Genomic DNA, 18372 nt, shown 5'->3' with positions numbered 1-18372 from the left:
AACTTGATTTACATATTACTATAAACTTGCTTTCTCTTCTCATTATTCTCTGCGACAACATCTAAAAATCCTACATGGCAAACTTAGCAACAATTGTTACAAAACTATTGGTGATGCCCTAAGTGTGTGTATAGGACTCTTCTAATGCTCCATCTCACATGTATCTAAAATCATGCCATATAGTCAAAAAGTTGACGTGGATGCCTAATTAATGGAGAGAAAATTATATACCATGTCTCAATCAACATATGGTCTTTGGACGTGTACAATGGTTGATAAGACACTTCTCTTATGTGTTTCATGTTGCTTAGAAAAGACAACAAAACATGCATTCACTCCCTCCGTTCCATAATAAGTGTCTCATACTTAGTACAACTTTGTACTCAATACGAGACACTTATTATGAATCGGAGGGAGTAAGACAATATGTTATCTCTTAGTGCCATATCTTACGATGTTAGATGAATAAAATTAATTAAATACTTCCTTAGATTCATATTATCTATTACATGTATCTAGACACTTTTTAGACATATATGCATTTATATTTGGGCAAATTTGAGTCACTTAATATGAGACGGAGGGAGTAGATGCTAATAAAAAGTGAAACCTAGTTTTTTTTTCTAGAATACACCCAAGCAGCCGTATCATCCATTAAAGAAGAAGGCTGCGACGCAGGCCCAAGGCCGAGTTTACAACGAGATTAACCCGTGTCTCTCCACTCGACAACATCAACAGGTAGTCTACTAAACAAGGAATCCCCTAGCAAAACAGCTGGTCTCCAAGCCCTACCTTCGACTGCCAATTCAGCAACCGCTCGACTTACGCTAGGCTGAGCCTTATTGAAGACGATTTTGTTCCGGTGCTTCCAAAGAGACCAACATACCAACCTCGCCACCGTAGCCGCCTCTTTCCTAGACTTACCATTGATGGGCAATGATGCCCACCAGTATGTGAAATGTAGTATAATGAGAATTTGTCTTATCACTATTGTGAAAAAATCATCTCTTAGTTAAAAAAGGCTTAGTATTTTTTTATTTCTCTCGCTTCCAAATCAAGCATTGATAAGAAAAGGGTGCCATCACCGCATCGTCACGCCCTTAACACGGAACTTAATATAAATCACGTTCTCTCACACACAAAACGTATTCAATGACAACCTTTTGGATAGAAACAATTAGGATAGATGTATGTATACTCGTATTGATGATAACTCAAATTATTCATGAGATTGAGATCCATGTTGCAATAATTAGGTTTCACGTGGCACTAATTAGCCAAAGGTGCCAGACGGTTCCAATGCAATCTGTGTATGCAGATAGTATATTTTCTTTTTTCTTTTTTTTTTGCACAGAGGCCGTCCAAATTTGCATTACGGGAAAATTAAACTTGACCGTCGCTCGCGGTCTTAGACATTGAGTTCGCTTTTAAGATTAGTACGTCTTTTTTTTCCTTGCTGTTACAACTAATTGAGTTGATTATAGAATACAAACAAAATCTGTATATCCAGTAAGGCATGTGTGTGTGGACGTCAACAAAAGCTAATGGATTTGGCCGAGAACCAATAACTGGGACATCTAAGCGCTTTTGTAAGCAATGCCTTTCTTTTTCTTTTAAGACCTCCGAGCTGGACAAAAAGTAACCAACTGAAAATACATCAGGAGCGCAATGCAAGAGTTTAATGACTCATGAGAACTTGAGCAATCATTCCGAATCCTCCGAAACTTCCATAGAATTTTCATCGTGGAAACATACTTTAGGTAGGGCTCTTGAGAGCATCTCTCTGTCAGTGTCAATGTCTTGCAGATCACAAGAGCGTGTTTGGATGAACAGTACTTACCATGTGAGATCCGTATTTAGTTCAATAGTTCAAACAAGTTCTTAAAAAAAAATAGTCCCTTTGGTTCTTTGTTAGCTGGCATATATAAAATCAAACTTTTTTTTTAATCAAGGAGTCATGCTCCCGATTTCATATAAAGAAAACGCACTAAAACCAAATGTTTTAAACGTTGACTATCGATATTTTTTAAAACATTTTATTATATGCTTGAAAGGCATACACATAATATTTGTCCAAAAGGCACTTCAATGATACGTCATTTCAATAAGTTTCACCAAGTACAATGTTTCACACAAACTAGTCAAAGTTATCTTCTGAAGACCGTCGATATCCGAAATAACCACTTTTGGTGATATAAGAGAAATGTATTTGGAAGCAAAACACTTAACAAATCCCCATTTACCTTGTACATTTATAAAACTAAAAATGTAAATATATGCAGTCCAATTTTTTACTGTTTTCCTAAAAAAGAAAAGCTTACGCTGATTTAAAATTGTAGTGCTACTAGTTCAAAAGAGAGATTATTTTTTCTACCCTTCACTCCCTAAAACCCGCCCGAGCGCAGCTCTCCATGGAGACTGCCTGTCTGTCCTTTCTATCACGCTCCAATTAATTAACCGACGTACGAATGAAAGGCAGAGCTTTCAAAAAAAAAGCGAGAAAAACAAAATAGAAAACGAAGCAGACAAGGCGATAAATTACATAGACGCCCCCAACGGGCGGGGCCCCTGTTCCTCTCGGGAGGAGCCTTTCCCCAGCCATCACGAGACCCCCTCCCCGAAACCAACCAGCACCACTCCACCACCACCCGACTGCGCCTCCAGGAATTCCTCCTCCTCGGATTCCTTCCCCTTCTCCCCGGCTCCACCTCCACGCCGCGCGGGCCGCGGCGGTCTCGGCCTCGGCCTCGGCCTCGCCATTGGCCTCCCTCGTCTTCCTAGCCGTCACCGTCGTTCTTCGCCAGGCCTCCCTTCCCGCAGTAAGCAGCAGCTTTCTTGACTCCTCCAAATGCGGCGAGATCTTGGCTCTCGGATCTGTAGCTCCGTTTCTTTCTTGGGTTTCTTGGGCTCTCTTCGCTTCTTGGGTTGCTCGGTTCTTGGTTCGGTAAAAGCTAGCAGGGCGCTGGAGGGGGGGGGGGGGGGTGAAATTACGGCTGATTCATGTCAACATCGTCCGTTTCCCCTCAGTTGGAACGAGTATAACCGTTGAATTTCTTTCGTAGCTTCAGTTCAGTTTGGTAGTACCAGACGTTGCTTTCGCGGCGGCAGTCCAGCTTGTTCACTTGTACCAACGCAGTTGTTGGAGTTTGGGTGGTGTATTACGGCACTGTCCCTGAAAGCCCGAGTTCCTACTTCCCAGTAATGGAGGGGAACGGTACATGAAAGCCGAGTTGGTACCGACCTGGTTGGTGCATTGTTGAAAAAGAGTGATCTTGTTTCTTTTCCGTCTTTCACGTGTCTGTTCAGAAGTAACTGTTTCAGGTGGATTGAAAATCATGCGGCATTGTCACTAACAAAACATAGAGGAATCGATCTTTGATAAAGGGTAGAGCTTCTGTTGGTTCTCTCATATAGTCTCACACTTCAAACTAGAGCGTCTTAAGAGCATGGGTGCTTTGACTCAGTTACAATGCTGAGCTTGTAAGGGTAGCAGCCTGAGGAAGTTCAAACCGAAGTAGCTCTTGCATTTCTCTGAGATTCTCAGTAAGACTCAGTTGCATTGTTGTGATATTGGAATCACAACTGCAGTTTTACCTTCCTAGTCGTAGGAGTATTACTTTACTATCCATTGTCCCTTCAAACTGAAGATTACGGATATCAAAGTAGTACATGCCGAAGGGCCAAAGAGTGAGCTACTCAGCTTGTTACTCCCTCTGATCCTAAATTCTTGACTCAAATTTGCCAAAATATGGATGTATCTATTCTTAAAAAGCGTCTAGATAGATGTAATATTTCGACAACAATTTAGGATCGGAGGGAGTATATGGGAACATACTGAGGAAATGAAGAACCCTTTCCACTTTCAAGTATCCCAGGGAGAATGCAGCTAAATCTAATGCGCTTGTTGTAGTTAAGAAGCCAACTTGGACTTGTAGAGAGCATGCTGAGCAAATTCCATATTTTGGAAATTGGGTGGTTCAAGTAGTACAATATACCAAATTTCCAGTTTCCTGCATTTATATTACAAGTCCTTGAAAATGAATCCTTTGCTATTTCATCTTTCTTAGGTTTCCTTGTCTCGTATTATTATTTGTATAATGATCCTTCATATATTGACATCTCACTTGATTATTTGCAGGAAAATGAAATTAAGGACAAAACGCCCTGGATGGAAGTCCCTTGTGCCTCTACAGTTGAGTAGGAAATCCGCCATGCGCTTCTTTCTGTTTCCCAAGGTTCAGGCGTCCGGTCAATCACCAAATGATACTCCGGTTTATCTTAATGTGTATGATTTGACACCCATGAATGGCTATATATATTGGGCAGGCCTTGGTATATTTCACTCAGGAATTGAAGGTTCTTTTCTCTGTCATACACATCTTTTTTAAATTAACGTATCATCTGCATGGTGGTTCACTTCATGAGCTATCTTCAGTTCTGTTTGGTCTTAGAACTATTAGTTTTTAATTCCATATAGCTGTACTGATGCAATATTGCTGCCTAGTAAGAACTTATTTCACCTGAGCTGCTCATATCATTCCAAGTTATCTGGCTCATCACAGCTAACTGTAAATCATCAATAAGCCACAGCTTACTTTCTCCAATCAAGTTGTTGCTTACTCGAGTTTGCGTTAGGAAAACAAAATTTCCCCCTAACTGAATGAACCATCGGCGTAGTGGGGTTTTCTACTTTCTAGGTAATAATTGCTTCTTCTGGCCATCAGGATTCTTGGTCGTAATGTGTCTTCAGGCGTCTCTCTGGTCAGTAGCTTAGTAATTCAGCATTTAGATCTATGGGCATTCGGCTAGTATAACTTTTGTCATAGCATATATAAGTTAGATCATTTACTCGTGTGTGCTGCCAATGCTGTGATTAGCGTAAATTTGGTACATTCACGTAGGTCTGATTATTAATTTTGTACATTCAACATACGATGGAAACCTATTTCTGCCCTACTACTGCAAATTTATAAAATGGTGAAAACAATCTTATTATTTCTCTTCACACCGGAAAAAAAATCTTGTTATCGCTCTTCCTGTTGGTACAACCAATTTATAATGGCTTACACTTATGTGCAAAACAAAGTCTTTCCATCCAAATTGGATGGTTTAGAAAGGTGAATAAACAAATCCTTTTGGAGATATAGATGGGTGTTGTCTCGTAGAAATGAAGTTAAAGGATCTTTCTGGATATGAGTCCAGTGTTTTTGAGACTTGCTATTATGGTGTATATCTTCAGCTTACTCCCCCAATCACATCTTTGTGGGAAAAGGTGCAACAAGAGTTAAGTGGAACGTGTATTTGAGTGAAAAAAAAGCAAAGAAAATCTTGCCTCTCTAGTTTTCCTGTGCTCGTGCAAATTAAATTGGACAGGTTTATCTTTTCCAATAAGATTTCATATGAATAACATTGTATTCTGATTTTTCTTTTCTTTTCTGTGTGCAGTGCATGGCGTCGAATATGCATTCGGGGCACATGATTATCCCACAAGCGGGGTATTTGAGGTAGAGCCTCGTCAATGCCCTGGTTTCAGATTCAGGAAGTCAATATGTCTTGGTACAACGTGCTTAGATCCCATCCAAGTTAGGCAGTTCATGGAGCTACAGTCAGTAAACTACAATGGAGATACTTACCATCTTATCATGAAGAACTGCAACCACTTCTGCAAGGATATGTGTTACAAATTGACTGGCAACAAAATTCCGAAATGGGTGAATCGGCTCGCCAGAATAGGTACTGTGCCTTTATGCAAGTATACTAGTGCTTATTATTAGTTGTTCAACGGTTACATAAAGCAAAGGCATTTCTGATAATGATGAGTGCAGCATAATGTGCATAGTCAGAATGCATTGAGCACTCTGATAGTTACCGCCATCATTCCTGATCACTAAATTCCATCTCCACTTTAGTTTCTAGAAATGTAGTTACCAATATGTCCTGTAAAGTTGTACTTTTGCAATCACATCATCTGCTAGTGCAATTCTCTAGTCCTCACAAGTCACGGCAATGGAACCCGAGACCTTGCAGTGCACATGACACCTGAATTTCTGGCAGCTGATTTTCTTTTTACTAAAGATTTGAGAAGTCTAGCTTCAGCCACGAGTAGCACTAAACTTTTGTGATGCGTGTTAAACAGGCATTGCATTCAGAACAATGATTCAAATAGTCTTAAAAGAACTAAGATTCTTGTATATGTACTTTCCTGCTTGCCATAGCATTTTGGTGTTCCCTTGTAGTTCTTGTTATGAACTGGGAACACATTTCTCTTCTTTGTCTACAGGTGCCATTTGCAACTGCCTCCTCCCGGAGTCACTCAAGATCTCCCCGGTCGGCCATGATCCAAACAGTCAACCTGAGGATTCTGAGAAAAGGCGTCTGAGGAATCCATTGAGCTGTTTCTCCTCCATTTCCAGTCAGAGACAGCTTCCCCCTTCTTCCCCATTCCCGCCATCACCTGTGAAAGAGCGCCTTCCGAGCTGTTCATCAAGGAAATCCAGCACCACATCACTGAAGAATAGGTAGCCCCTGTAACTTTTGATACCAAGTTGGCTAATCTGGGCAGCGGCGCATCTAAAGGGGCACTAGAGTGCTGTAGCAAGCTGCTAGTTGTTTTTCTGCTCGGTATCAGCCTGATGCTGCTGCTCGATGTTTGTTTGTATCATGTAATCCCTGTGGAACACATCCCAAAAGATCTCATTTGGGTGTATGAATTCAGCTCAGTTGTGCCCACTCCTGTAATGTGGTGTTAGACCGGCCAGAACGGATTTGTATATTAATCATCTATTCTTTCAGCTGTTCAAGCACCTATAGCCAATCATGCCTGACATCTTCCTCCTGCATCATGTCCATGCTGTGTTTTATCATCTGTCGTCTGCATTCAACGGTCAAACGACAGCTCAGCGCTCAGTTCACTTCAGTTCAGCAGTAAAAACCAACCAGCTGCACTTCCTCTTGCAGCTATGGCCATTGCTGTAAACTACTCAGTACATGTGATTTCTGAAGATCAGCAGTAAGCTACAGAAAACACATGCGGCTATGCCGGTGCTGAGCTCAGCAGTAGAGGTAGATCTGTGATTCTGTATCCGGCATCTCACTCAACAACCATGCAAGTAACTGGGTAGTACAAGTAACAAGGCGCATTATTCTGCCGCGCCGGGGCCACCCAGGGAGTGTGACGGTTGCGGGCGCTGAAAGCTGCGTGATGTCCTGTGTTCCAATCTCGTCGTACGAACAGCTCCTCCAGGGGGGAGGCACCCCGCATCCTGGATAAGAATGCTCCTCCTACTATGCCTCCACGACTAAGCAAAGCAAAGCAACACAAAGCAAAAGGGCCCCGCCTCCCCCTACCGTGGCTTCCCCCTCGGTGTTCTGTTCTCTAGTGCCCCCCCCGCCCACAAAGCCCAGCCAGCCAGCGAGCCGCGGCATCGGCATCGGCATCGGCAGTGCAGGGGGCGGCGTGGGCGTGATTCGTGACGCGCCATAAAGCCCGGGACCGCGACGGTTTTGACTCCCTTGGCGTTTGCGCCCTCAAGGAAAGAAAAAACGAAGGAATGGAAGAACAACACAACGATGCCGATGGCTCCGGCTGCCACTCGCTCTCGCTCTCGTTTTGTTTTGTTTTCACTCGCGTTCCTCGTCTTTGCTGTGCGAGTGTGCGTGCGACGGGAACCCGAAGGAGGAACGTCCCCGTCGAACGCACACTGGCAGCAGTACTACGTGGTACGACTCCAGTAAGCTTTTGATGGACCGATCGGGGTCATCTTTGCAGCTTATCGCCGCGGGAGGACGGCTTTAAGAATTAAGATGACGACGGGGTTCGCTGCCGCAATCATTAGCTGTGGATAACGCCCGCGGTTTTTTTCCTCCGGGCGACACATCGCGCGTCTACTCGTAGGATGCTATTATGCCGCCTACTTAAGAGTTAGAGGAGTCGTACACTTGCACCGCTGTATGTGCACTAACTCCTGTGTGGCTGGCTGGTCTCTCTGTCTTTGCTGTGCTGCTCAACGCCAGGGTATCTACTGTCGCGTGCCAGTACAGATGAGCAGCTGAATTATTTTTTTCCTTTACGGAAAGTTGAGAACAACTGATATATACTTCTACATACTGTACCTTTTTTAGATGATGAAATACTCCTGCTTACTTTTCGAGGGAAAGTCAGGTAGGGAGCAACTGACGATGAAACAAAACAGCTCAAGCACGAATGGAACATCAGGTGGTGTTTTTTTTATGGTGTCGTGTGATAAAGCCCAGAACTGAGTTAAAGCCCAGTCAGTCAGCTGGGCCAAGGCCGATCCTCCAAACGATCCAATCCGAAGATCAGGAACGAATTGGCAACAATGACGGATTTAAGAAGCTGGCAGCAAACTAGAAACACGTGCATATATATATACGCCTTGTGAGACCACATCAAGTTGGTTCGAACCATCACAAATTCCATAACATAATAGTACTACTTACAAAGATCTCCAATTACTAATGTACATGGCTTAGCAGATAGATTTTCCTCGTTTGGGCGTCGATCGATTCGCAATGATACTGCTAATTCAATAGTGCTACTACTTCTGAGATCACTTGCTACTTACTACTGCTACATACGCACTGCACCTGCAATTCCCGTTGATTAATTAATTAACACCATAGTAAATTAACTAGCACCGGTCTGTCTGTTCATCATCCCTCCAGATGTACATCCAAATTCTAATCAGCTGAACTGATCGTACACTCCTCCGAGGTAGCTGCTGCCGGCCAAGTCCATCATGTAGCTGTTGTAGTCGTACTCGCTCATGTATGTGAGATCGGCCTGATCAGCCGCCTCCTCCATCCCGAACTGCCCCATCAGCTGCGTCACCGTCGAGAACGACGACGAGCTGGGGCTGCTGCTTCCTCCTCCTCCTCCCCCGCCGCCGCATCCGTTTGTCGCCGCCGCCGAGGCCGCCATGAGCTTCTTCTCCTCATCCGCCTCCGCCAACCTCGCCTTCAGCCTCAGCAGCTGCAGATTTGGCATGTGCACATGTTAGAAAGGCAATCAACAACTGGCTAGCTAACCGCCAAAAAAAAATCCTTACAACTACTACATGGTGAGTACGAGAAAGCTAGCTATGTCTGTGAAGTGAAGTGCACTGGAGAGAGAGCTAGCTGGAGAGTACTCGGTACTGTACCTCGGCCTCGAGGTGGCAGTTGTGGACAACGACGGCGTCGTGGGCGGCGCGGAGCTTGTTGTACTCCACCTCCATGCGCTTGCACTTGTGGCGGGCGCGACGGTTCTGGAACCACACGGCCACCTGCTTGGTGTCCAGGCCCAGCTCCGCCGCCAGCTGCAGCTTGCGCGTGGTCTCCAGCTTGCTATCCTTCATGAAGCTCAGCTCCAGGAACTGCGCCTGCTCGTCGCTCAGACGCCGCTTCTTCGCCGCGTCATCCCCTGCTGCGCCGTCTCCCGCCGCAGCCGACAGCCTCGCCTTACGCCTCCGCCGCTGACGCCCGGCCTTCTTCTGCTCCCCGCCTTCATCAAACGACAACACATTGCGGTTAGCTCTTTGCTTAAGCTTGCGCCTACGAATATACTGAATTGGTTAATTATTAGGAGATGGACACGAGAGCTTACCGGAGGCGGGTGTGTCGGCCTGTGCCGGGAAGCTCTCCGGGAAGACGAACGACGAAGGGAACAGGAGCGTCTCTTCCTCCTCGGGGCTCATCTTTTCAAGTAAAGCTAACAGCAAAACTCACAAGAATACTACTAACGCTTAAATATTCGACCGGCCGGCTCTGATCGATGCTTTGGGCTTTGCAGCTTGGATATTTTGAGAGAGACGCTAGCTAGATGGCAGCAGTGACCCGTGTGTGTCCGAGTCGATCTGAGAGCAAGCTCGGAGCTTGGCCGGGAGAATTTATAGAGGGGGAAAGGCGAGGCGAGTAGATAGGAGTTGAGGGCTTAATAATTCTCGGTGTGGAGCCGCGGGAAAGCGACGTGTGTACTGTCAACACTGTTAATTGTCATCTTGTAGTATTAATGATCAGGGTGTGCTAGCTTTCCCTGCCTAGTTTTGGATAATGAAAATGAAACGGGGAGCAGGGCATCTGCTGCCAGTGATTAGTAGCAAATTAAGCAAGCGTCCAAGGGAGCTTAATTAATTAATTGACATGCTTAATTACTTCTCCCTGATGATTAGTAACCAGATCGAGAGACTACTGTGCCATCTTTTGGCGACATGGACACACGCACTCCCCGGCCGGGTGCGTGGGAAGAAGAACTACGTACTGGAGACCGAATCGATCGATCGATTTGTGGCGAAAACACTGTGAAATTAATTCCTGTGCTCATGCACTTGCTTTCCACCGATGCAGATGGCCGCAATAGTACGTACGTTTAGCTGGTGCAAAAAAAAAAGGTTTCTGCTACTAGACTTTTTGACAAGTATGCGCGCATGGAAAGAACGATTGAGATTACTTAGCCGCTGTCGCACCTGGGGCAGTGTAATTTCAGGTGTGAAATGTGCGTGATGTGCCAATAAGGCTAGGTAGTAGCTAGGCAGGGGTTGGGTAGTGGAACTTGAGAGTTTGGGACGCACAAGTTACCATCGATCGGAGTCGGGAGCGCATGGGTTGTGTCGGCTTCCGGGGTCCGGCCGGCAGGCACGACGCCAAAAGGATGTGTATCGAACACGCCTAGCAAAGCCAAGCGGCTTGACGTCAAAACTGCATGCATATATATATATATATGTGTGCACGCTTGAGCTGTACCTTTCCGCAACAACAAAAACAAAGTAGTACTCAGCTGCCAGATATCCATTCCCAAGTGTACCAGTAGTCCAGTACACGCTTTTTATTGCATAAAAGTATATGTTATCTGCACGTCCGTATATATGGTGTGGATAGGACTAGCAACGAAGTAACGAACGATCGAGAGCGATCAGCATGCATGTGAAACAACTTCGCTTGATTACTTGACCGGATCCTGCTTACGTGCGGACGGATGACACTAGCTAGCTAACATATCCGCCGTCGATACTGCAGGAGAGAACCAGGTTCCTTACGGTCTCTTCTTTCTTATGCAGTTTACTTCTTGCGGCGGCTGATCGATCTGTCGCTACCACCTCTCATAAAGTCGGTATGAACAGTGTGCCTTTTCTCTTTTCTTCTCTCTTTTCTGCGACACGTCCCACACACGTCCTGCGGGTACCGAATGGCGGGCGCCAAGTTTCGGCAAGTTTGCAGCGTTTTGGGCAGCATGCTGGTGTACCCGCCCTTGCTAAAATAGTCGCATGCCGATGGAGAATTCGCCACGCATGCATGCACGCAGAGGTGTTCGGCTGCTCCAAGGAACACGAGAGTCCTCTTGTTACATAAGCAAGCGAACGTGCATGCGCGCGTGATGCGTACGTGCATGTGTTCCTTATCCCGTTAATCCGCATGGTCAACACTATTAATGAATGGAAAACCTTCGCAACCAACTTTTATTTGCACGGGTACAGATCTGTGATGACTGACGATCGTTCGAGCTAAAGAAAACAAAATATTAGTATGAGCAATGGGCGGAAGGACAAAGTTAGGCACGTTGTCTCGTGTGCATCGAAACCTATATTAATTGCCTATTCATGCACGGGCTAGCTAGTAGCTCATCATTTGATTCCGTACGTATACGTCTTCAAGTCGACGGCGCGTCGCTCGTATGCGTACTTTCACTGGTTATAAATCTGTTTACTCGCGCGTGGCGAATTGGAAATTTGTTAGCGATTCGCCGTCAAACGAATACTACTCCTTTTCCAAGTTACTGCTGCGTGCGTCCACACCCCCACGAAAGACGCTGCCGCTTTTTCCCGTGGTTTTGTAACGCGCTGTCGTTCGGATCGGGGCCGTGCACCATCCGCCACCGGACGAGGCAACTGCCGAATAAAGCCGCAACATGATGTTGCAAAGTCTGTCGATGGTACGATTCGTACTTTCTCTGTCTCAAAATAACTGACGTGGATTTGTCTAATCTATACAAATTCATGTCAGTTATTTTGGAACGGAGGGAGTACACATATAATGTGTAGTTCGGTCTCTCCACCGCAAAAAACTATCAATCAATGCACACAGCCATAAATGTATAATATGTATGCATATATGGTGTTGTACTCATTACCATAACACATGACCATTGTTAGTGAATCACCGCCTTGCATGTCAATAAGCTGCAAATCCCTCCTTTTTTCAGAAATGAACTCCAACTCTAAGGCTGCCCTGGGAACGTTACATGATTCGTTAGAGAGAACATGTGGCAACACCTGAGGAATTTCATGTCCCCCCCCCCCCCCTTCTCTCTCTGGTAACCCCGATCCCCTTTTTTCCTCAGATCCCACCTCCGTCGACCACCCTTGTCACCAACCTCTCCGCCTCCTCCCTCGAGTTCAAGGATCAAAGCATATCCCTATCTGGCCGGTTCTTGTTATCTGGCTCTAATTGCTGTCACTCTAACATGATTTGCTTTATCGTTTAGCACTTGTGGCTGTTTGCCAATGTATTTGTTCAATATTCGGCTGCTAGACGTGCAATGCTATATCGCAAAAAACTATCAATCAATGCAAACATTTGCTCCGTGGTCTTAGAGAGCAAATGCTATCGATCGAATGCAGTTGGTCGGGACACATGTAAGGTGATCTAGGCACACAGGAGAAGGGAATAAGGGGCACAAGGAGGAACATGATGAGAGAAGAGGTTGGGTTAAAAGGAGAGCTAGCATGAAGCCTTGAGGCACGGAAGAAAATAGAAGGGAAAACAAATAGGAAGGATGAGGACGAAGAAAGAACACAATCGTTCATGTCGATCTTCAGAGGAAACGACAAGTCTAGTATCTAGTTGGAATGACACAATAATTCGTCGTTATGAAAATGATTTTTTTAAGGTAACACAATACATACGGACACTCACCCTGTGAATGCGTGCACACTATGAGCACGTCCAAAAGACTGAGCTTATAATTTTTTAGATTGACATAGTGAAATAATGCAATACTTTATAGCACGTAGCGGCGAATTGTGTGGAAGCTTTCATTTTCTTTTCAGAAAAAAAATCGAATATCTTGGCAGCAGTGGTAATATATGCAATAGTTTGCTGGTCTTTTCTTAGTACCAAGTTTGTGTGCCACAGACTTTTTACCTTTGCTGTAACTATCAGGCATATAACATGAAGTTTGTCTAATTGTCTCGTTGATAGATGATTTGATCGTCTCTTCACAAATTGAGATCTGGAGTGCGCATTAGTTGTATATTTAGTCAGCTTTGAAGTAACTACTGACTAGCAGTATTCCTTTTGGCTGAGTGACAGGACATGGACGTGCGTGGCGGAGAGACATATATTCGCGGGCGGCGTGCACGCGCAGGAGGTGCCCTGGTGTGCGTGTGGCCTGGTAGCGTGTGACAACGACACGAGGTCGAGCTGAGGGGATCGACGGCGATTCCACATCCATCAATCCATCCATCGGATGATTAAATTGTTCCTCCCCCTGAAAGAAAGAAAGAAAGATGCATGCATAAATGGTGTGGGTGCGTCGATCGCATGAACGCCGTATGGGACGCCGGGCGATCGATCTCTGATTGTATAAGACCAAAAGTCGATCCAAAACCATTTGAGGGAGGGCAGCAAGATTCGATGGACACGTCTTGGAAGCCCCCCTAGCTCTGACACGAATACCATTACTTACTGCTCGCGCGGCGCTGGCCAAGGAGAAGAGAAAATCGCTAGCTTAACTTGCGTGTGTACGTGACCCCGGCCCGGCCGGATAGATAGAGAAGGAGAATCAACCCTAGCGAAAACGACCGACGAGAACACACAAGGACGACGGCCGGGGCGTGGGGGCAGCTATAGCTATAGAACCAAAGGGAATCAAAGAGTGTAGATAAGAAAGGCGCAGAGTCCATCCATTCATCCAGCCAGCCAGTGCGCCCGGCCAATTAACCAACCATGCAAAGTGGGGGGTGATCGATCGTGGCATCGGACGGAGCCAACCGCGGCTCAGAGCCTCGCCCCTCATTCGCGCGCGCACATGGGACGCGGCCCCGCCGGCGCCCGGGGCCGGCCTCGCCGTGCCGCCACGCGTCGCGCGCCGCAGCCCCCCACCAGCTGGCCCTATCCATTCCATCCCTGTCCCGTCCCCTCTCGAAATCTCCTGTTCTCTCGCTCGCCTCGCGCGCACCACCAGCAGGGAAAAGCAGAGCAGAGCAGCCAGGGGCCAACCGAGCTATCCCACCAGCCTTTCCAGCGAAAGCGACCCCTCTGCTCTGGCCACGCACGGCATCGGCATCGGCATCGGCATTGGCATCGGCACGGAGCGCGCGCGGCCGGCACAGGAGGACATGGCGCGGCCGCATCTTGTGCCGACTCCCAGGGCCCCAGGCCTAGCTAGCGGCCAAGTATCCAAAAGCCGATCGATCGATTCAGCTCGCAGCTACCTAGTAGAGTAAGCTATCCCGGGCTCTGCCTGTCTGTCTCCGTGCCGCGACAGCGCGCGAACATTTGTGCATTGCATCTGCCCGCGCGTGTCGTAACTGGATATAAGTGGCCGGCCGGCCAGCAGCAAGTGGCAGGGCTTAGTACGTACGCCAGCCAAGTCAGTGCACCAAACGTAGACCTTGGGGGACCCGGCCAGCGGCCCCCAATTGAGATGTGCTGTGCTCTTGCGATCCTCCCTTTTTCTCGTATATGCTTAATCTAAATCTCACAGGAGATGGACAGCTACAGTAGATAGATAGCTAGGTCGCACGCACATGTCATGAATGAATGAATGAGTGAATCCCATTCATGCCTTTGCCGTCTTGGTTTGGCCTTTCTATTTCCTGGAAAGAACAAGCCAGCCAGCAAGAAGCAAGCCTATCCCCTAGCTGCTCCGTAGCTGTATCGTATGATCAGGCACACAGCCGCACAGCTAGCTAGGGAGAGAAATCCAAAGAGAGCGCGTGTCGCCGGCGAGGGACGTGTAGGTATATAGGCCTAGCTGCTTGTCACGTTACCACAAGTTTAGCAACAGATGAGGCAATATCATCGCTGCATGCATGCGTACTTAATTGCTCCGGCGAATAGGAGAACTACTGCACTTTCACTGCTCTCCGCCCGGTCTGCTACTCAGCTGTCCAACGTACAGCGGGAGCAGTTGGTTGCCTTGACTTTGGGCAGCTCATTGCCTTCTTTCCACAAGGTTCTCAAGTAAAAGGGGAACCTCTACAGATAATCAACTGCTACAGATGCATGGTTAGCTTTGAAACGCAGTAAAAAGAGAGTAGCTGATCGGCAGGCGTATTGGTTTAACAATGTTTTCAATGTTGTCCACCTTTGGAGTAAGCTGGTTCGGTGCATTTAATTTACTATGAGATCAGATTCAATAGATCTCAAGTTTAAGCCCCAGCCCCCCCAATGCATTATTAATAAGGCTTAAATGATTCTTCGAGAGGTCTCATGAGAAGAACCAATATACCAGAACGGAGGGAGTACCCATTTTCTCCTAAAAACACTCTCGTAGGTGCATTCAGTTCAAAGAGGGAGTGGATATATGAGATAGTCGTGGAAGGGGCACAAAATGAGGAAACACTAACTGCCCCAAGTGTCGGCCCATCCGAGACGCATTTGATATGCCGAGCGGAAAAGGCGGCATAAGTTCTTTTTTCTTCTTTATTTTCTTCAGAAAGATGACATAAGTACGAGACTTTAAATCTAGCTGCAGTTGTCCTTTGCTCTGCTACGACTCAAGGGGATGTTAGCATGGGCGGATCCATCACATACTCCACTCAATTTTGATATACCAATACAAATTGTAAATTTTCACCATTGATGCCCCATCTAATTTAAATTATAACCTCTTAAGAATGTTTAAAGTGTCCCCTCTCAACTATTCTTCTGGCTCCGCCCGTGGATGTTAGAATTGTACAATGTGTTTAAACTAGAGATATGGTACATTTAAACATTGTACTACAACTTACAGGCCGGGTTTCTTCCTATCCCATCATTCTACGCAATCGGCCATACGTGTCAATAGTTCAAAACTAAGTCTTAACTATGACTCGCGTAAATAAAAGAGAGTCTTATTTGTGATTCTTGAATTAAAAGTATGTGTGTCTGGTTATTTCTCAGTTGTCTGGTCTGGTTTTCAAGAAAAAAGTCTTAAATCTAAGTTGACAAATCAGATCCTTTGGATTAAAATTCGAAGGCCATCCCAACTCTGCCCTCCTCAACATGATATCGTTGGATTAAGATCCGATGGTTAAGCACGTCAACAACTGATCTCTAACTAAAAGTCAGTCAACTTTTCAATAGCAGAACCGTAAAAGTATACCGCCGTTGCCCATAATAAAAAAGCGAGCTACATACAACTTTCCATGCACACCTTCTCCTTACAATACCGAGCTGTGATTAGTTAGTTCGAAGAAAATGATTAACATTCGCAGCATTGCGATTAGCAAAAGAAGGCATGCATCACGCATATGCCACAAAATATTGGGACGCAAAAAGCATGATGAATCGACCAGCTTATTACACTTTCGTACGAGCGAAGAATCGCCGTCCACATTCTCTTTCCAACCCGGTAGGACGACACGCGGAGAGGGAGAATTTTCCTTCCGACGCCGTCGTAGTCCAAATCTAGGCCACCCTTTACTTTCACAATCGGATGAAAAATTGCTCAAGTAATATGAGCATGGCATGCGCACATGTGTACGCTTTGGCCATGTCACTCCTTGAAAGGAAAACCAAACGGCAATGTGGGATCAGTAGTAGTACTACGGGATAGCTTTGGACCTATCTGGCCGGCGTGCCGGCCGCCCTAGCCTGACCAAAGGTACGTACGGCTCGTCGGCGTTTCACGTGCAGCCAATTAACCCCGGCCTGTGGTTTACCGCGTGCCTCACTCTGGCTACCAACCCAATCAGGTCGTCCTCGTGCTTTGGAGATCAGATAAGGATCATCGACCACACTGATGAGAGTTGTTTAATTAGGCCGGGTACACGTATGTAGACGGCTATAATAGTTCCTCAACAACCATATACGACGGAGTATATCTTTTCGAAGGGGAGCTTCGTAGAGCCTGGTCCTTCCAGCCAGCAGAACTTCCGACTTTTCAGTTTGGTCCTCCCAATTAAGCTACATCAACCTTCCAGTTTACACAAAACCGAAAGCGTTTTGCCCTATCGAAAATTGACTACACCCCCTAGTGAAAAAAATTGAGTAGTATTAGGTTCAGGGGGTGTGAAGTGAACAACACAAAATACTCTGATCGACGAAAGAGAGGCTGGAATTAGATGCGAAATGTAGAGAGCGTATAGCGGAACACCCAACAGTACTGATTCCTTGTCACATGCCTAGCTAGCTAAGCCCTACGTACAACAGTTCGGATACCCCTTTGGCATCACGCACACCACACAGAATCACACCATCAGGCAGTAAACTAATCGAGTTTAATGCTCCTAGCATACTATAGCAAATCCATTGTTAATCAGCTAGTAGACTCAGTGGCTTTAATTTGCTTTGGCCTTAAACAAGTAGGCGTGGGGGGAGTGCCATCCTTATCTCAGACACCTCCCGCTCCTGTTTCCCCATCTCCAACTTGCGGAATCCCGACGCCATTAATCTAACGGATTGATTAACGAAATAAAATCTCTAGTTTAATCTCACCCCCCACCGAACCTAATCTCCTCGGTTCACGGGCCTACGGCTAGCTACGTCGACGCACTCCTACTCCACCTAATCTAACATTGCCTTTTGAATTTGTTTTTGATTCAACAAGTGGTCAAGGTTGCCTGTCGACTGTCTAGCTATAGCTATAGTAGCGCTTTGACAAAATCAAATTAGTAATCCGGTTGTGTGTTGGAAGACACCGCCCGGCGATTGGGCAGCCGAGCAAGGGGCAACGGATTCCTCGTCCTCGAGGCGCGCGCCCCGTCTAGTGCAGCTTTGATACGGTGTCGATCTCCTCCATGGCCTTTGCGTGATCACGCGACTGATTTAATACTCCAGCGGGCTAGCTTAGCTTGCCATGACTGACCGCCGATCGCCGTCGAGTCAGTCAATGTAACTTCTTCATGGACGTCAATTAGTCAAGTGCCACAAGAGACGACCAAACGGGTGCCACGCAGCTGCTGTTTAATTTACAAAGTGGTTACTGCACCGAAAGCTCAAGGGGATCAAGTGCCAATTTACTATAGATACTAGAACGACCATGTCTTTTAGCAGAAGGGCCATGTTAATTGAGGATTGACGGAGCTAGAGCCTGCAGCCGACGTTTCAAATTGTGAGAGGCCCTCCACTTGGGGCGCGACACAAGGATAACTAGCCTCGGTACAAGGAGCGGAGCGGGAGTGCATCGTGGCAACAAGTGTAAACTCGAGGCTTTGTTTTTTACTCCATGAC

General features: G+C 46.3%; 2 protein-coding genes across 3 annotated transcripts; one reads left to right on the top strand and one right to left on the bottom strand.

Annotated features, from left to right (window-relative positions):
• Positions 1 to 2563: 2563 nt before the first annotated feature.
• LOC100838757 (deSI-like protein At4g17486) lies at positions 2564 to 6817 on the top strand. 2 transcript variants are annotated; one of them, XM_010230727.3, is made up of 4 exons: positions 2564 to 2819; positions 4139 to 4356; positions 5446 to 5733; positions 6281 to 6817. In XM_010230727.3, exons 2-4 carry the CDS (start codon positions 4143 to 4145, stop codon positions 6520 to 6522), a joined length of 744 nt encoding a protein of 247 aa, XP_010229029.1. In that variant the 5' UTR covers positions 2564 to 2819; positions 4139 to 4142; the 3' UTR covers positions 6523 to 6817. The 2 variants fall into 2 exon arrangements, with proteins under 2 accessions (XP_010229029.1, XP_024313573.1); XM_024457805.1 differs by lacking the exon at positions 2564 to 2819 and adding an exon at positions 3079 to 3543.
• A 1597-nt stretch (positions 6818 to 8414) lies between these two features.
• LOC100832807 (homeobox-leucine zipper protein HOX12) lies at positions 8415 to 9879 on the bottom strand. Its single transcript, XM_003558530.4, has 3 exons — positions 9605 to 9879; positions 9162 to 9502; positions 8415 to 8992 (listed from the first exon to the last, which is right to left on the bottom strand). The coding sequence occupies exons 1-3, from the start codon at positions 9693 to 9695 to the stop codon at positions 8705 to 8707; spliced, it is 720 nt and encodes a 239-aa protein (XP_003558578.1). The 5' UTR covers positions 9696 to 9879; the 3' UTR covers positions 8415 to 8704.
• Between the last annotated feature and the right edge of the window lie 8493 nt (positions 9880 to 18372).

This window comes from Brachypodium distachyon, chromosome 1 (genome assembly GCF_000005505.3).
Source record: "Brachypodium distachyon strain Bd21 chromosome 1, Brachypodium_distachyon_v3.0, whole genome shotgun sequence".
Classification (NCBI taxonomy): domain Eukaryota; kingdom Viridiplantae; phylum Streptophyta; class Magnoliopsida; order Poales; family Poaceae; genus Brachypodium; species Brachypodium distachyon.
Note: the sequence above shows the minus strand (reverse complement) of the source record. Positions and strands in the feature narration are given on the sequence as shown.